The sequence below is a fragment of the Anomaloglossus baeobatrachus genome, chromosome 4, assembly GCF_048569485.1.
Source record: "Anomaloglossus baeobatrachus isolate aAnoBae1 chromosome 4, aAnoBae1.hap1, whole genome shotgun sequence".
NCBI classification, from domain to species: Eukaryota; Metazoa; Chordata; class Amphibia; order Anura; family Aromobatidae; genus Anomaloglossus; species Anomaloglossus baeobatrachus.
Window position 1 is genome coordinate 185,536,637 of NC_134356.1, and position 15,798 is coordinate 185,552,434.

The 15,798-nt window shown below is 52.1% G+C and overlaps 1 protein-coding gene across 2 annotated transcripts in view; it reads left to right on the plus strand.

Moving 5' to 3' along the window:
- Positions 1–15,798, plus strand: part of RBM27 (RNA binding motif protein 27) — a 200,626-nt gene that overhangs the window by 113,247 nt on the left and 71,581 nt on the right. For both annotated transcript variants that reach the window (XM_075344602.1, XM_075344603.1), the window contains 2 exons: positions 2,023–2,160; positions 11,890–12,006. In XM_075344602.1, the coding sequence (XP_075200717.1) occupies positions 2,023–2,160; positions 11,890–12,006 (255 nt within the window). The remainder of the gene's footprint in view (positions 1–2,022; positions 2,161–11,889; positions 12,007–15,798) is intronic.

Genomic DNA, 15,798 nt, shown 5'->3' on the forward strand with positions numbered 1-15,798 from the left:
CTGGCCCTTTGCCTTACCCACTTTTCTTTCATTCCTTCAATCCGGAATGGACAAGGGGTTGTCTCTCGGCTCTCTCAAGGGACAAGTATCGGCGCTATCCGTATTTTTTCAAAAGCGCCTAGCCAGGCTTCCGCAGGTCCGCACGTTCCTGCAGGGAGTTTGCCACATAGTCCCACCTTACAAGCGTCCGCTGGAACCCTGGGATCTTAACAGGGTGCTATTGGCTCTTCAGAAACCACCTTTCGAGCCGCTGCGGGATGTCTCTTTATCACGTCTTTCGCAAAAGGTGGCCTTTCTAGTGGCAATTACATCGCTCCGTAGAGTATCGGAGCTGGCAGCGCTGTCATGCAAAGACCCCTTCCTGGTTTTTCACCAGGATAAGGTGGTTCTGCGTCCGGTCCCGGAATTTCTCCCTAAGGTGGTATCCCCTTGTCATCTCAATCAGGATATCTCCTTACCTTCATTTTGCCATCATCCAGTTCACCAATGTGAAAAGGATTTGCACTCGTTAGATCTGGTGAGAGCACTCCGGCTCTACGTGTCTCGCACGGCGCCCCTGCGTCGTTCAGATGCGCTCTTTGTCCTTGTCGCTGGCCAGCGTAAGGGTTCGCAGGCTTCCAAGTCAACCTTGGCTCGGTGGATCAAGGAACCGATTCTTGAAGCCTACCGTTCTTCTGGGCTTCCGCTTCCTTTGGGGCTGAAAGCCCATTCTACCAGAGCCGTGGGTGCGCCTTGGGCATTGCGGCACCGGGCTACGGCTCAGCAGGTGTGTCAGGCAGCTACGTGGTCTAGTCTGCACACTTTTCACGAAACACTATCAGGTGCATACCTATGCTTCGGCAAGACGCCAGTCTAGGTAGGCGAGTCCTCCAGGCGGCGGTTGCCCACCTGTAAGAGGGGGCCGTTTTCGGCTCTTTTTTACCGAGGTATTCTTTTACCCACCCAGGGACTGCTTTTGGATGTTCCGATTGTCTGGGTCTCCCAATGGAGCGACAAAGAAGAAGGGAATTTTGTTTACTTACCGTAAATTCCTTTTCTTCTAGCTCCTATTGGGAGACCCAGCACCCGCCCCTGTTCCCTTCGGGCTGTTTGTTCTTTTGTGTACACATGTTGTTCATGTTGAATTGCTCTTTTGGTTCATGGTTTCAGTTCTCCGAACATCCTTCGGATTGAATTTACCTTAGACCAATTTATAAGTTTCCTCCTTCCTGCTTTTGCACAATAACTGAGGAGCCAGTGATGCACGGGAGGGTGCATAGGCAGAGGGGAGGGGTTACACTTTTTAAAGTGTAATACTTTGTGTGGCCTCCGGAGGCAGAAGCTATACACCCAATTGTCTGGGTCTCCCAATAGGAGCTAGAAGAAAAGGAATTTACGGTAAGTAAACAAAATTCCCTTCTTTTTTTTTTTTTCCTTCCCGTTATTTTTACATCTTCCTCAATTGCCTTACCATTATTTAAAGGGAACGTCACTGCCAATAAAGGCTGCTGATCCACAGGCACCATGGATCAGACACTGGCAGCATGATTTTAGCCAGGTAAGAAACGTAAACGTTCTTTCAGAGAAGAACATACTTTAAAAGCCACCGGGAAGACAAGTCACATAGGTGAGTCCCCCGCAGCTTCTTTCCGCCCACTCTTCTTCAGTAATATGAGACCTGTCACTCCATGGGACCAGGCGAAGTGACGCTACTGTGGACCTGCTTGTACAACTAGTTTCCCTTGCAGTTCTGTACCCAACTGCTTTCAAGGTATATCTTTCTCTGAAACGACACAGCATATTGAAGCCTAACATACTTTGCTGACATCCTAGAGCCAGTGTCTGATACATGGTGCCTGTGGATCAGGTAGCATATATAATCTGTCAGGTTCCGTTTAACAATGTTAATGATTATCAAAAAATATTGCATGCATTGTGCGTAGATATTTTGTAATTTTAACCAATACTAATATGATGTAACTTTATGCTTTTAGACTTTGTCGTATTTGCACAATAATGTGATTCTCCCCTCACAATCTACAGGCAATGTCCAAACCTCCCACCCAGGGATCCTATGTCCTCAATAAACTACCAGCAAAACATCGGCTTGGAGCAGTCACTAGTCAGCCAGACTCTACGTATGTGGCTCCTAACCAGAACAGCTTGGGAGAGGAACCTGGGGTATGTGAAATGTCAACTGATGGAGAATCGCACGGATTTGTGTGGCTCATGTTCATGGGCTGCCTGCTGGAAAAAGGTGGCATAATGTCCGTAAGAGAGCTTCCTCCTGCAGTTTTGTTACACTGGGCAATATAGGTGTTTGGTAGCATTCATTTTAGTAGTTCAATGCCACGTTTTAGCCTATAATTACAAGCTAGAATTTGGCATCAAATCCTTTAAATGTCATTTAACCCCTTCAGCCTCCGGGCACTTTCCGTTTTTGCGTTTTTTTGCTCCTTTTCTTCCGAGAGCCGTAACTTTTTTATTTTTCTGTCAATCTTGCCATATGAGGGCTTGTTTTTTGCGGGACGAGTTGTACTTTTAAATGAAACCATAGGTTTTACCATATAGTGTACTGGAAAACAGCAAAAATATTCCAAGTGTGGAAAAACTGCAAAAAGTGTGATCGCACAATAGTTTTTGGGATGTTTTATTCACGGTGTTCACTATATGGTAAAACTAATGTATCTATGTGAAGCCTCAGGTCGGTGCGAGTTTGTAGACACCAAACATGTATAGGTTTACTTGTATCTAAATTCACAAGTTCGTCCAATAAAAGTGGCACACGTTTTGCGCCATTTTCCAAAACACGTAGCGTTCTCATTTTTCGGGATCTATGGCTCAGTGGCAGCTTATTTTTTGCGTCTCGAGCTGACATTTTTAATGGTACCATTTTTGCGCAGATGCTATGTTTTGATCGCCTGTTATTGCATTTTGCGTAAAACATGCGGTGACTAAAAAAACGTAATTTTGGCGTTTGGAATTTTTTTGCCACTACGCAGTTTACCAATCAGATTAATTGATTTTATTTTTTGATCGGGCATTTCTGAACGCGGCGATACCAAATATGTGTATATTTATTTGTTTTTTAACCCTTTAATTTTCAATGGGGTGAAAGGGGGGTGATTTGAACTTTTAGGGTTTTTTTTTATTTTACTTGACCCCCTAGGGGGCTATAGCGATCAGCAATCCGATCGCTCTGATCTATCTGCTGATCACAGCAACACAGCTGTAAACAGCAGACACAGTCACTTCCTGTTTAATTCGGCTCCGGGCCGGGTGAAAACGAAAGTGAAACGTCATAGCTGCAGGTGTCATCACATGACCCTGTGCTACCATGGCAACCACCGAAAGTCACGTGACTTCCGGTGGGGACGACGGTAAGTAAAAATCATGGCTGCGCGCATATAGATTTCGCTGCCAGACTTTGGCAGCGAGATTTAAGGGGTTAAATGTTGCGAGTGGAAGCCATTCCACTCGCAACATGCAGGCACACAAGTCAGCATATGTGATGTGTGCCGACCGCCGCCGCCTGCCCACGGCAGGGGGCGGGGCTTAATGTGACACGCTCCATGACGGATAGATCCGTCCAAGGTCGTGAAGGGGTTAATGGCACCAACCATCTATATTAAACAGTCTGAAAAAACTGCAGGTAGAAGCCCTGTGAGGTAAATCCTGGGATATGAAGAGGAATTATGACTAGAAGTCATAATTGCTCTCATCACTCCCTGGCAGTGCCCCCCCTCCCTTCTTGTGCTCAAATGTCCAGCATCTGTGAAGGTGTCACATCCCACTTACACCTCCAACAGCCATCTCCTCTGATATGGAGATGAGATGTTGTGCGGACAATGGACACAGGATGGCTCCCTGCCGTCACCCTGTAACAAGAGTTGTATCTCATTAGCAAGGCTTGGAAGTAGCCAGACAGAACGACTCCAGTAAAAAATGGTTCATATCTCGCAAGCCATATCTCCGATAAATATGGCAACCATAAAAATGGTGTTTGCGCAGGCGGACGATGCTGGCACACCTTTTTTATGGAAGGGGGAGCTTGGGAAATACCCCAGGCGTGATATCAGCCATATGGGAACTCGTAGACAGGTCATGAGTCCCCTCGTTCTGTAGCTAAATTCATAACTGTCACAATGAGAGCATTGGCGTCCGCCTACGACGCTCCCAGGCAAAGTTATGGCCAATATCCCCTTTGCTGGATAATTCTGATCCATGCAGGGGGAGTGGCAGTGCTTCCCTGTGAGGTCACTAAGGTAGGAGGGGACCTGGATCTGCCCAGGTTGATAACCCTACTTCGGCCATTTTCCAGGGTTCTTCTCGCTGGGGGCACGTGCAGGAAACATCTGTGGGAGTTCCTAGAAACCTGGTCTACAGCGCCCCCCTGTGGCCAGACGCACAAGGTAACTGATTGAATTTGCATACCTGTTTGTAAACCATGCTTTATCTGTAACTGTACTCTGACATAACTGTATATTCTGTAGATTCCCTATTGTATATATTGTAGTTTCTAGTGTGCTTTAGGCGATTAAATTATATAATTAATCTTGGGCTGTTCTGTTATCTCGATCTTGAATCCCACGTCTGTGTGTTCGGCTAATAGTTACCGTAAATCGGTTGGTGGCAGCGAATTGTGCCAAGGATTATTGTGGGGAGGCCAGTGAGATTCAGGGAGGTTTTATATATTCCGCCCGCGGAGGTCGGGGGAATATATACCCTACTCTCACCGGGGACCCTTCAATAATCGGCATAAGTAGTATAGCGGCCTCCTTGCTTATTGTCGGGCAATTCCATAATTGGCCTGACTATAAGAGGGGCGCTAGAGAGCGCGTCACGTGCTCTGTCTGTCGGTCGGGAGGTATAAAGGAGGGGTGACCCCCACTTGTTACCCCCCGATTGTGACGTACTGGTAGCCAGCGCGGGGGATTTCTGAGTGACCCCCCGGTGGTTTGTGACATATTGGTGGCAAGCGGTGGGATCGAGATAATAGTGTGTGTGAGTGTGAGACCCATACTCCCAGACACTAAAGACTGCCTGCAGCAGCTGTGGCTGCTGGGGTCTTCAGACTAGCTCAACACTAGAGTGTCAGAGTGCAGATACTGTAAGGTGTGTGGAGGCATCAGGTGTCAGTTCTGTGTCAGTGACCAAAAGTCTGCAAGAATGGCTGAGAGCACCAGGAGCAAAGCCAAAGGAATGGCCGATGCTAAGGCCAGAGACGATGAGGAGGTTGTCCACGAGTCCTCCAGGAGCTCGACGCCAGAAAACAGCTCTGCAGAGGACATTGCACAACCGGGCACTGCTGGACAAGATGAGGAGCAGCTCGCCCAAGGGTCCTCAACGAGCCAGGTGCCAGCCCTCCGCTCTGCAATGGACAGTGAATCACCAGGCTCCGCAGCGGGCCGCAGATCACCACGTGCCATTCCACCGAGCCTGGGAGGCTCGGATAGCCTTCTTCAAATGGCTATGGCCCTACGCCAGGCTGGAGACCGGGAGGGCTACAAGGAACTCATGGCCGAGCGTGAGCGGCAAGCAGCGCGTGAAGAGCGCCAGGCAGAGCGTGACTACCAGCTGCAGCTAGCTCAGCTCCGGCCCTCATCAGCCACACGTGACCTTCGAGACACCAAACTTCCAAAGGTCCGTGTTGAGGACTTCCCAGTGCTGGAGAAGGATGGAGACTTGGACTCTTTCTTGACTGCTTTTGAACGGACTTGCTTGCAGCACCATCTGGACAAGGACCAGTGGGCCAAATACCTGACCCCCCGTTTAAGGGGTAAGGCCCTGGATATCCTTGGGGACTTGCCTGCTGAGGCAGATCAGGGCTACGACACCATCAAGCGGGCCCTGATCCAACAGTACAACCTCACCCCGGAGTCCTACCGCAAGAAGTTCCGGACGCTGCAGAAGGGACCAAAGGACTCCTGGGCTGACCACCGGCGGGCACTTGCCCGAGCTGCCGACCACTGGACCCAAGGCCTGCAGCTTTCCACCGGACCGGAGATCCTGGACTTGTTCATCACGGAGCAACTCTTGTGGAACTGCCCTGAGGATCTCCGCCAGTTCATCCGAGACCAGAAGCCAAAGGGATCCACGGCTACAGCTGCCCTGGCAGATGACTACACCAACAATCGGGCTCCTGAAGCCAGGAGAGCAGCCACCAGCAGCACCTGGAGAGGGGGTAAGATGAACTCTGCGACTGCCCCACCTGCCCCTAGACTGCAGGGGGTGTCCCCCTCAACTCCCCTCTCCAGGCCCGTGGCAGAACCAAGACGGTGCCACCAGTGCAACCTACCTGGACACTTCAAGGCCATGTGCCCTCAGCGTCCCAAGGCCCCGGCTCCGTCCCCGTCCCAAGGGCCGCCCAAGGTGTATTGTGTGGGTGGGGGTGGTGGTAGGTCCCTGGACAGCTTCCAACCTGTCACCGTCGGCCAGTCTGTGACCATAGGACTGCGAGACAGCGCCTCGGAGGTGACTCTGGTGCGGCCTGAGATGGTGTCCCCCCAAGACTTGATCCCTGGAAAAACCCTCGCTGTCTCCGGGATTGGAGGCATTGACCCGGCGCTGCCTGTTGCTGACATTTATGTGGACTGGGGCGCAGGGCGAGGGGTGAGGGAGGTGGGGGTAACTGATCGGATCCCTGCAAACGTGCTACTTGGGACAGATTTGGGGCAAATAACCTCCCAGTTTGGCCCCGCCCCAAAGGCTGAACCTTCAGCCAGTGCTGACGTGCCTCCGGACAATGTTAATGTGTTATCTATGAATGATGTAAGGGAGGAGGGAGTGAACTCTGATATTTCTGCTTGCACAGACACCATAGACACACACACAGCTGCAGCTGTGACAGGGGAGGGGGTCAGAGAAAGGTGTGACAATGCCTCTACAAGTAATCAGCCTGTGAGCTGGGATCTGTTGCCCTCTGCAGGGATAAGCAGAGAGCAGGGTGCTGCAGGGGGAGGACCAGTGTGTGGGGTGGGGGCTACCACAGCAAATGTGGGGTCCCCAGAGATTTCACAGCGGGGTTCTGTTGCTGCAGGGGGGGAACAGGCAGGTGAGATTGGGGCCGGTCCAGGAGCGGAAGTGCTCCCAGGTAAGATCTCGGTGCAGGGTTCCCCCACAACCGGGGTGTCAGGAAGCCAGGTAGGTCTGCCTGAACCGGCGACTTGGTCAGGAACGGAGGAGGAGCAGGCACGACCCACGGTCGCAGCGGCTGTGGCCGCTGTCACCCGCGGTGGGAGTGCTGGAAGCCAAGGGGCCTCCCGGAGGTCCGATAGCTCTTCCCCTTCTGACCAAGTGGCAGCCGAGTCAGGTGGAGGCCAGGACACAGGTCCCGGGGTACTGACTGAAGATGTGACAGTCTCGTCGATTCTGGCCACATCTAGTCAGGAGTTTCAGGCAGCGTTAGAAGCTGACGACAGCCTGAAAGCTCTAAAGGAGCAGGCGGCACAGCCTCCCTCGGACTCGGACCCGGAGCGAGTGGTCTGGGACCAAGGACGGCTGTACCGGGCCACGGTCCAGCAGGATTCACCGGAGGCGTGGCCCAGGGACCGACAGTTGGTGGTACCCTATCCGTTCCGGACGGAGTTGTTGCGGATCGCACATGAGATTCCGATGGCCGGACACCTAGGGATCGCTAAGACCAAGGCCAGGTTAAACCAGCATTTCTACTGGCCAAAAATGGGGGCCGATGTGGCTGCCTACTGCCGTTCGTGTGAAACCTGTCAGAGAGTGGGGAAGGCGGGGCCACGCCCCAAAGCCCCACTGGTATCTCTGCCCATCATCGATGAGCCTTTCAGGAGGGTGGCTGTGGATCTGGTCGGCCCGCTGGCCATCCCCAGCAGCTCCGGGAAACGCTTCATACTGACGGTAGTGGACTATGCCACCCGGTACCCAGAAGCAGTGGCCTTGTCGTCCATTCGGGCTGACAAGGTGGCCACCGCATTGCTGGAGATTTTCTCCCGAGTGGGTTTTCCCCAGGAAATGCTCACCGACCGGGGGACCCAATTCATGTCCCAGCTGATGGAGACCCTCTGTAAGCAAGTCCAGGTGCGACATCTGGTGGCCAGCCCGTACCATCCACAGACTAATGGCCTGTGCGAGCGGTTCAATGGCACCTTAAAGCAGATGCTTAAGATGTTGGTCGACTCCCATGGGCGTGACTGGGAGCGGTATCTCCCACACCTGTTATTTGCTTACCGGGAGGTTCCACAGGCCTCAACAGGATTCTCACCGTTTGAGCTCCTGTACGGGCGACGTGTGCGGGGCCCCCTGGCTCTGGTGAAAGAGGCTTGGGAAGGGGATTTGGCTACCCCTGGAGTGTCGGTTATCGAGTATGTCATGCGCTTCCGGGACAAAATGCAGGCCTTGACGCAACTGGTACACGACAATATGGCTCAAGCCCAGGCTGATCAGAAGCGTTGGTACGACCAGAACGCTTGTGAGAGGACCTACCAAGTGGGTCAAGAGGTGTGGGTACTGGTCCCCGTACCACAGGACAAGCTTCAGGCAGCCTGGGAAGGCCCATACCTCGTGTACCAGCAGCTCAACCCTGTGACGTACCTGGTCACCCTGGACCCTGCCCGTGGAAGGCGGAAGCCCTTCCATGTGAACATGATGAAGGCACATCATGAGCGGGAGGCATGTGCGCTCCCCGTGTGCAACCTGCCCGAGGAGGGAGAAGCGGAAACCCTCTTGGATATGCTAGCCCAGGTTAGGGCAGGCGGATCCATTGAGGATGTGGAGGTTGGCCACCAGCTCTTGGAGGACCAACGGTCCCAGCTGTGGGCCACCCTACACCCCTTCCGGGGGTTGTTTACCAACCAGCCCGGAAGGACTGACTTGGCTGTCCATCACGTGGACACTGGGGATCATCCCCCGATCCGGCGTTCAGCATATCGGGTCTCCCTGGAGGTGCAGCAACACATGCGCCAGGAGATTGACGAGATGCTGGAGCTGGGGGTGATCCAGGCATCCAACAGCGCTTGGGCCTCGCCTGTAGTCCTCGTCCCTAAGAAGGACCGAACCACTCGGTTCTGCGTGGACTACAGGGGGCTCAATGCGGTCACGGTCGCCGATGCGTACCCAATGCCACGCATCGATGACCTGCTCGATCAGTTGGCCGGGGCTCAGTACCTGACCATCATGGATCTGAGCCGGGGATATTGGCAGATCCCCCTGACTCGCAAGGCCAGGGAACGCTCTGCCTTTATTACCCCATTTGGACTGTACGAGTCCACGGTGATGCCATTCGGGATGAGGAATGCCCCTGCCACTTTCCAGCGGATGGTCAACACCCTGCTCAAGGGACTTGAAGGGTACGCGGCCGCGTACCTAGATGACATTGCCGTCTTCAGTCCCACCTGGGAGGACCACCTAGAGCATCTAGCACAGGTGCTCAGGCGGATCCACCGGGCAGGTTTGACCATCAAGCCGGGAAAGTGTCAGCTGGCCATGAGCGAGGTCCAGTACCTCGGTCACCGGGTAGGTGGGGGAACGCTGAAGCCCGAGCCTGAGAAAGTGGAGGCCATCGCATCCTGGCCCACCCCCAGGACCAAGAAGCAGGTGATGTCCTTCTTGGGGACCGCTGGGTACTATAGGAGGTTTGTTCCATGCTATAGTAGCCTGGCAAAGCCCTTGACGGACCTCACCAAGAAGAAGCTGCCCTCTGCAGTCGATTGGACAATGGACTGCGAGACAGCCTTCCGGGCCCTAAAGGACGCCCTGTCCAGCCCGCCCGTGCTACAGGCAGCCGACTTCACGCGGCCGTTTGTAGTACAGACCGACGCCAGTGACTTCGGCCTCGGTGCGGTGCTCAGCCAGGTGGACTCTGCGAGCCAAGAGCACCCAGTCTTGTACCTGAGCAGGAAGCTGTTACCAAGGGAAGTGGCCTATTCTACAATGGAGAAGGAGTGCCTGGCCATAGTGTGGGCCCTGCAGCGTCTGCAACCCTATCTATACGGGCGCCACTTCATCGTGGAGACGGACCACAATCCCCTCAGCTGGTTGCACACCGTCTCTGGGACGAATGGGCGATTGTTGCGATGGAGCCTTGCGCTCCAGCACTACGACTTCACCATTCGCCACAAAAGGGGCCGTGACCACGGTAACGCAGACGGGCTGTCCCGACAAGGAGAGGTCGCGGACGGGCGCACGGGGGAACACCGGAGTGTGCTGCCCCCTAGCGCCCTCAAAAGGGGGGAGGTGTGAGGTAAATCCTGGGATATGAAGAGGAATTATGACTAGAAGTCATAATTGCTCTCATCACTCCCTGGCAGTGCCCCCCTTCCCTTCTTGTGCTCAAATGTCCAGCATCTGTGAAGGTGTCACATCCCACTTACACCTCCAACAGCCATCTCCTCTGATATGGAGATGAGATGTTGTGCGGACAATGGACACAGGATGGCTCCCTGCCGTCACCCTGTAACAAGAGTTGTATCTCATTAGCAAGGCTTGGAAGTAGCCAGACAGAACGACTCCAGTAAAAAATGGTTCATATCTCGCAAGCCATATCTCCGATAAATATGGCAACCATAAAAATGGTGTTTGCGCAGGCGGACGATGCTGGCACACCTTTTTTATGGAAGGGGGAGCTTGGGAAATACCCCAGGCGTGATATCAGCCATATGGGAACTCGTAGACAGGTCATGAGTCCCCTCGTTCTGTAGCTAAATTCATAACTGTCACAATGAGAGCATTGGCGTCCGCCTACGACGCTCCCAGGCAAAGTTATGGCCAATATTCCCTTTGCTGGATAATTCTGATCCATGCAGGGGGAGTGGCAGTGCTTCCCTGTGAGGTCACTAAGGTAGGAGGGGACCTGGATCTGCCCAGGTTGATAACCCTACTTCGGCCATTTTCCAGGGTTCTTCTCGCTGGGGGCACGTGCAGGAAACATCTGTGGGAGTTCCTAGAAACCTGGTCTACAGCGCCCCCCTGTGGCCAGACGCACAAGGTAACTGATTGAATTTGCATACCTGTTTGTAAACCATGCTTTATCTGTAACTGTACTCTGACATAACTGTATATTCTGTAGATTCCCTATTGTATATATTGTAGTTTCTAGTGTGCTTTAGGCGATTAAATTATATAATTAATCTTGGGCTGTTCTGTTATCTCGATCTTGAATCCCACGTCTGTGTGTTCGGCTAATAGTTACCGTAAATCGGTTGGTGGCAGCGAATTGTGCCAAGGATTATTGTGGGGAGGCCAGTGAGATTCAGGGAGGTTTTATATATTCCGCCCGCGGAGGTCGGGGGAATATATACCCTACTCTCACCGGGGACCCTTCAATAATCGGCATAAGTAGTATAGCGGCCTCCTTGCTTATTGTCGGGCAATTCCATAATTGGCCTGACTATAAGAGGGGCGCTAGAGAGCGCGTCACGTGCTCTGTCTGTCGGTCGGGAGGTATAAAGGAGGGGTGACCCCCACTTGTTACCCCCCGATTGTGACGTACTGGTAGCCAGCGCGGGGGATTTCTGAGTGACCCCCCGGTGGTTTGTGACAAGCCCTAATATCGAAAACACCTTCTCGGGACAGGAGACATGTTGTTTGGGGGGTTTGAGGCTTCATTTTACTTGTAACTTTTTGTAGTTATTTAAAATGTAATCTTCATGAAACATGGGGTTGGTGTTTGCAAAGACAAGTGCTGGTATGTTTACTTGTGTGCACATCCTTCTTCTCCAATATATTCCTTCCAGAAAGTTTACGTAGGTTATATTGCTCCAGATATTTGGGTTGTAGCGCAGGCAAAAAACCCACCCGGGCTTGATTACCATGTTGCATTACGACCCTAGGGCTTTTATGGTTGGGTATAACTCCGATAAATAATTTACATAAATGAATAGAAGTATTTGTTTTTACAAGATTTTATTCCCTAATTCTGTGTTTTGGCATTTTCTCCTATAGACCCTGCCACCTGCCTCCAAAATGGTTTACAACTCTGCTGCCGGCTCAAAGGTAGCAAATAAGAACCCAGCTGGATCCAAACCTGTAGATGTGCAGGATGCCCTGAAGAAGAAGCAGGTATTGTTTATACCCTGAGACAAAGGTGCCCAACAATTTCTGCACAAAGTGAATGGAAGTAAAAATAGCCCGCTCCCATTGTGACTGCCGATCGTGTCTTCGGTTACATGCTATAAATGTCCTGTCTGAAAAGGTCCTGCCCTTTTTATTCCATTTCAAAGCACAAGTCTCGAAGACTGTGCTTCACAGTAGTATTTCTTTCTCTAGGTTCTCTGCCTTGTTTTGCCATATAAAGAACCATTTGAAGTATTTTTTTGTAGCTTTGCTACACACAGATGGTAGTTTTACTAGGTTTCTTTGCAGAAAATTGGGCATTGCTAGTGCAAGTGACGGTAGCCACCTGTTCAACAGTATTTAATTTCTGCATTGCCCACTCTTTTGTCAAAGGGTTAAAGAGCAGATTTTAGACTTAAGGAGTTAAAAGATGACTTTATACCAAATTTTCCATGTTGAACTGGACACATGATGTAATAGTAGATGCAGAATAAAATATAAGGGTTTTTTTCTACATATTTTGCCTCTGTTAGCAATTAAACTATTTGGTAGCTACCGTGTTTTTCCAAAAATAAGACACTGTCTTTTATATATATATATATATATATATATAAGACAGTGTCTTATTTTTGGAAAAACACGGTAGCTACCAAATAGTTTAATTGCTAACAGAGGCAAAATATGTAGAAAAAAACCCTTATATTTTTATTATAAAACCCTTATATATATATATTTCCCCCCCCCCCCCCCCCCCAAAAAAAAAGCACTAGGGCTTATTGTTGGAGGAGGTCTTATTTTTGGAGAAACACGGTTGGGGGGTGGGTTTACCACCCCCCAAAAAGAAGACCCTCCCCCCCCCCCACTTCCCAGGAGACTCATACTTACCAGACCCGGACATCTGCGTGGTGCCCAGGTCCTCCCTGTGATCTCCGGTGGGTGCTGCCTGTCCTCCCCTGCTGCTGGCTGACACACAGACGCGAGCACACGTCACGCGCGCACATCAGATCGTACAACACACCCAACGCAACCAGCCGCAGGTAATGATGGGAGGAAGTCACCTATCCAGCCGCAGGTCCTGTTCTGCAGGTCCTTGTGCTCCACCGCACTGCCTCTCAAGATTCTGCCGGCGAGAAGAGATCGGTGTCGCTGGATGTAGTAAATGTATGCGATCCGATGTGTGTGCGATCCTATGTTTGTGAGTGTCATTTGATGTTTGCGTGTGATCCTATGTTTGTGCGATGCTATGTGTGTGAGATCGGGTGTGTGTCTGTGTGAGAGAGATCGGATGTGTGTGTGTGTGTGTGTGTGTGTGTGTGTGAGAGAGATCGGATGTGTGTCAAATCGTGTGTGTGTGTGTGTGAGATCGGATGGGGGTGTGTGAGATCGGATGGGGGTGTGTGAGATCGGATGGGGGTGTGTGAGATCGGATGGGGGTGTGTGAGATCGGATGGGGGTGTGTGAGATCGGATGGGGGTGTGTGAGATCGGATGGGGGTGTGTGAGATCGGATGGGGGTGTGTGAGATCGGATGGGGGTGTGTGAGATCGGATGGGGGTGTGTGAGAGTGTGTGTGTGTGTGTGTGTGTGATCGGATGGGGGTGTGTGTGATCGGATGGGGGTGTGTGTGATCGGATGGGGGTGTGTGTGATCGGATGGGGGTGTGTGTGATCGGATGGGGGTGTGTGTGATCGGATGGGGGTGTGTGTGATCGGATGGGGGTGTGTGTGTGTGTGAGATCGGATGGGTGTGTGTGTGTGTGTGTGTGATCGGATGGGGGTGTGTGTGTGTGTGTGTGATCGGATGGGGGTGTGTGATCGGATGGGGGTGTGTGAGATCGGATGGGGGTGTGTGTGTGTGTGTGTGAGATCGGATGGGGGTGTGTGTGAGATCGGATGGGGGTGTGTGTGAGATCGGATGGGGGTGTGTGTGAGATCGGATGGGGGTGTGTGTGAGATCGGATGGGGGTGTGTGTGAGATCGGATGGGGGTGTGTGTGAGATCGGATGGGGGTGTGTGTGTGAGATCGGATGGGGGTGTGTGTGATCGGATGGGGGTGTGTGATCGGATGGGGGTGTGTGAGATCGGATGGGGGTGTGTGTGTGTGTGTGTGTGAGATCGGATGGGGGTGTGTGTGAGATCGGATGGGGGTGTGTGTGAGATCGGATGGGGGTGTGTGTGAGATCGGATGGGGGTGTGTGTGAGATCGGATGGGGGTGTGTGTGTGAGATCGGATGGGGGTGTGTGTGTGTGATCGGATGGGGGTGTGTGTGTGTGTGTGATTGGATGGGGGTGTGTGTGTGTGTGTGATTGGATGGGGGTGTGTGTGTGTGTGTGATTGGATGGGGGGGTGTGTGTGTGTGTGATTGGATGGGGGGGTGTGTGTGTGTGTGATTGGATGGGGGGTGTGTGTGTGTGTGATTGGATGGGGGGGTGTGTGTGTGTGTGATTGGATGGGGGGGTGTGTGTGTGTGTGATTGGATGGGGGGGTGTGTGTGTGTGTGATTGGATGGGGGGGTGTGTGTGTGTGTGATTGGATGGGGGGGTGTGTGTGTGTGTGATTGGATGGGGGTGTGTGTGTGTGTGTGATTGGATGGGGGGGTGTGTGTGTGTGTGTGATTGGATGGGGGGGTGTGTGTGTGTGATTGGATGGGGGGGTGTGTGTGTGTGTGTGATTGGATGGGGGGGTGTGTGTGTGTGTGTGATTGGATGGGGGGGTGTGTGTGTGTGTGTGATTGGATGGGGGTGTGTGTGTGTGTGTGATTGGATGGGGGTGTGTGTGTGATTGGATGGGGGTGTGTGTGTGATTGGATGGGGGTGTGTGTGTGAGATTGGATGGGTGTGTGTGTGTGTGTGAGATTGGATGTGTGTGTGTGTGAGATTGGATGTGTGTGTGTGTGTGTGTGTGTGTGAGATTGGATGTGTGTGTGTGTGTGAGATTGGATGTGTGTGTGTGTGTGTGTGAGATTGGATGTGTGTGTGTGTGTGTGTGTGTGTGATTGGATGGGGGTGTGTGTGTGTGTGTGTGTGATTGGATGGGGGTGTGTGTGTGTGTGTGATTGGATGTGTGTGTGTGTGTGTGTGTGAGATTGGATGGGGGTGTGTGTGTGTGTGTGTGTGATTGGATGGGGGTGTGTGTGTGTGTGTGATTGGATGGGTGTGTGTGTGTGTGTGTGTGTGTGTGTGTGTGTGTGTGAGATTGGATGGGTGTGTGAGATTGGATGGGTGTGTGTGAGATTGGATGTGTGTGTGTGTGAGATTGGATGGGGGTGTGTGTGTGTGTGTGATTGGATGGGTGTGTGAGATTGGATGGGTGTGTGTGTGTGTGTGTGAGATTGGATGGGGGTGTGTGTGTGTGAGATTGGATGGGTGTGTGTGTGTGAGATTGGATGTGGGTGTGTGTGTGTGAGATTGGATGTGTGTGTGAGATTGGATTGGTGTGTGTGTGTCAGATTGGATGTGTGTGTGTGTCAGATTGGATGTGTGTGTGTGTGAGATTGGATGGGTGTGTGTGTGATTGGATGGGTGTGTGTGTGATTGGATGGGTGTGTGTGTGAGATTGGATGGGTGTGTGTGTGAGATTGGATGGGTGTGTGTGTGAGATTGGATGGGTGTGTGTGTGTGTGTGTGTGTGTGTGTGTGTGAGATTGGATGGGTGTGTGAGATTGGATGGGTGTGTGAGATTGGATGGGTGTGTGTGAGATTGGATGTGTGTGTGTGTGAGATTGGATGGGGGTGTGTGTGTGTGTGTGATTGGATGGGTGTGTGAGATTGGATGGGTGTGTGTGTGTGTGTGTGAGATT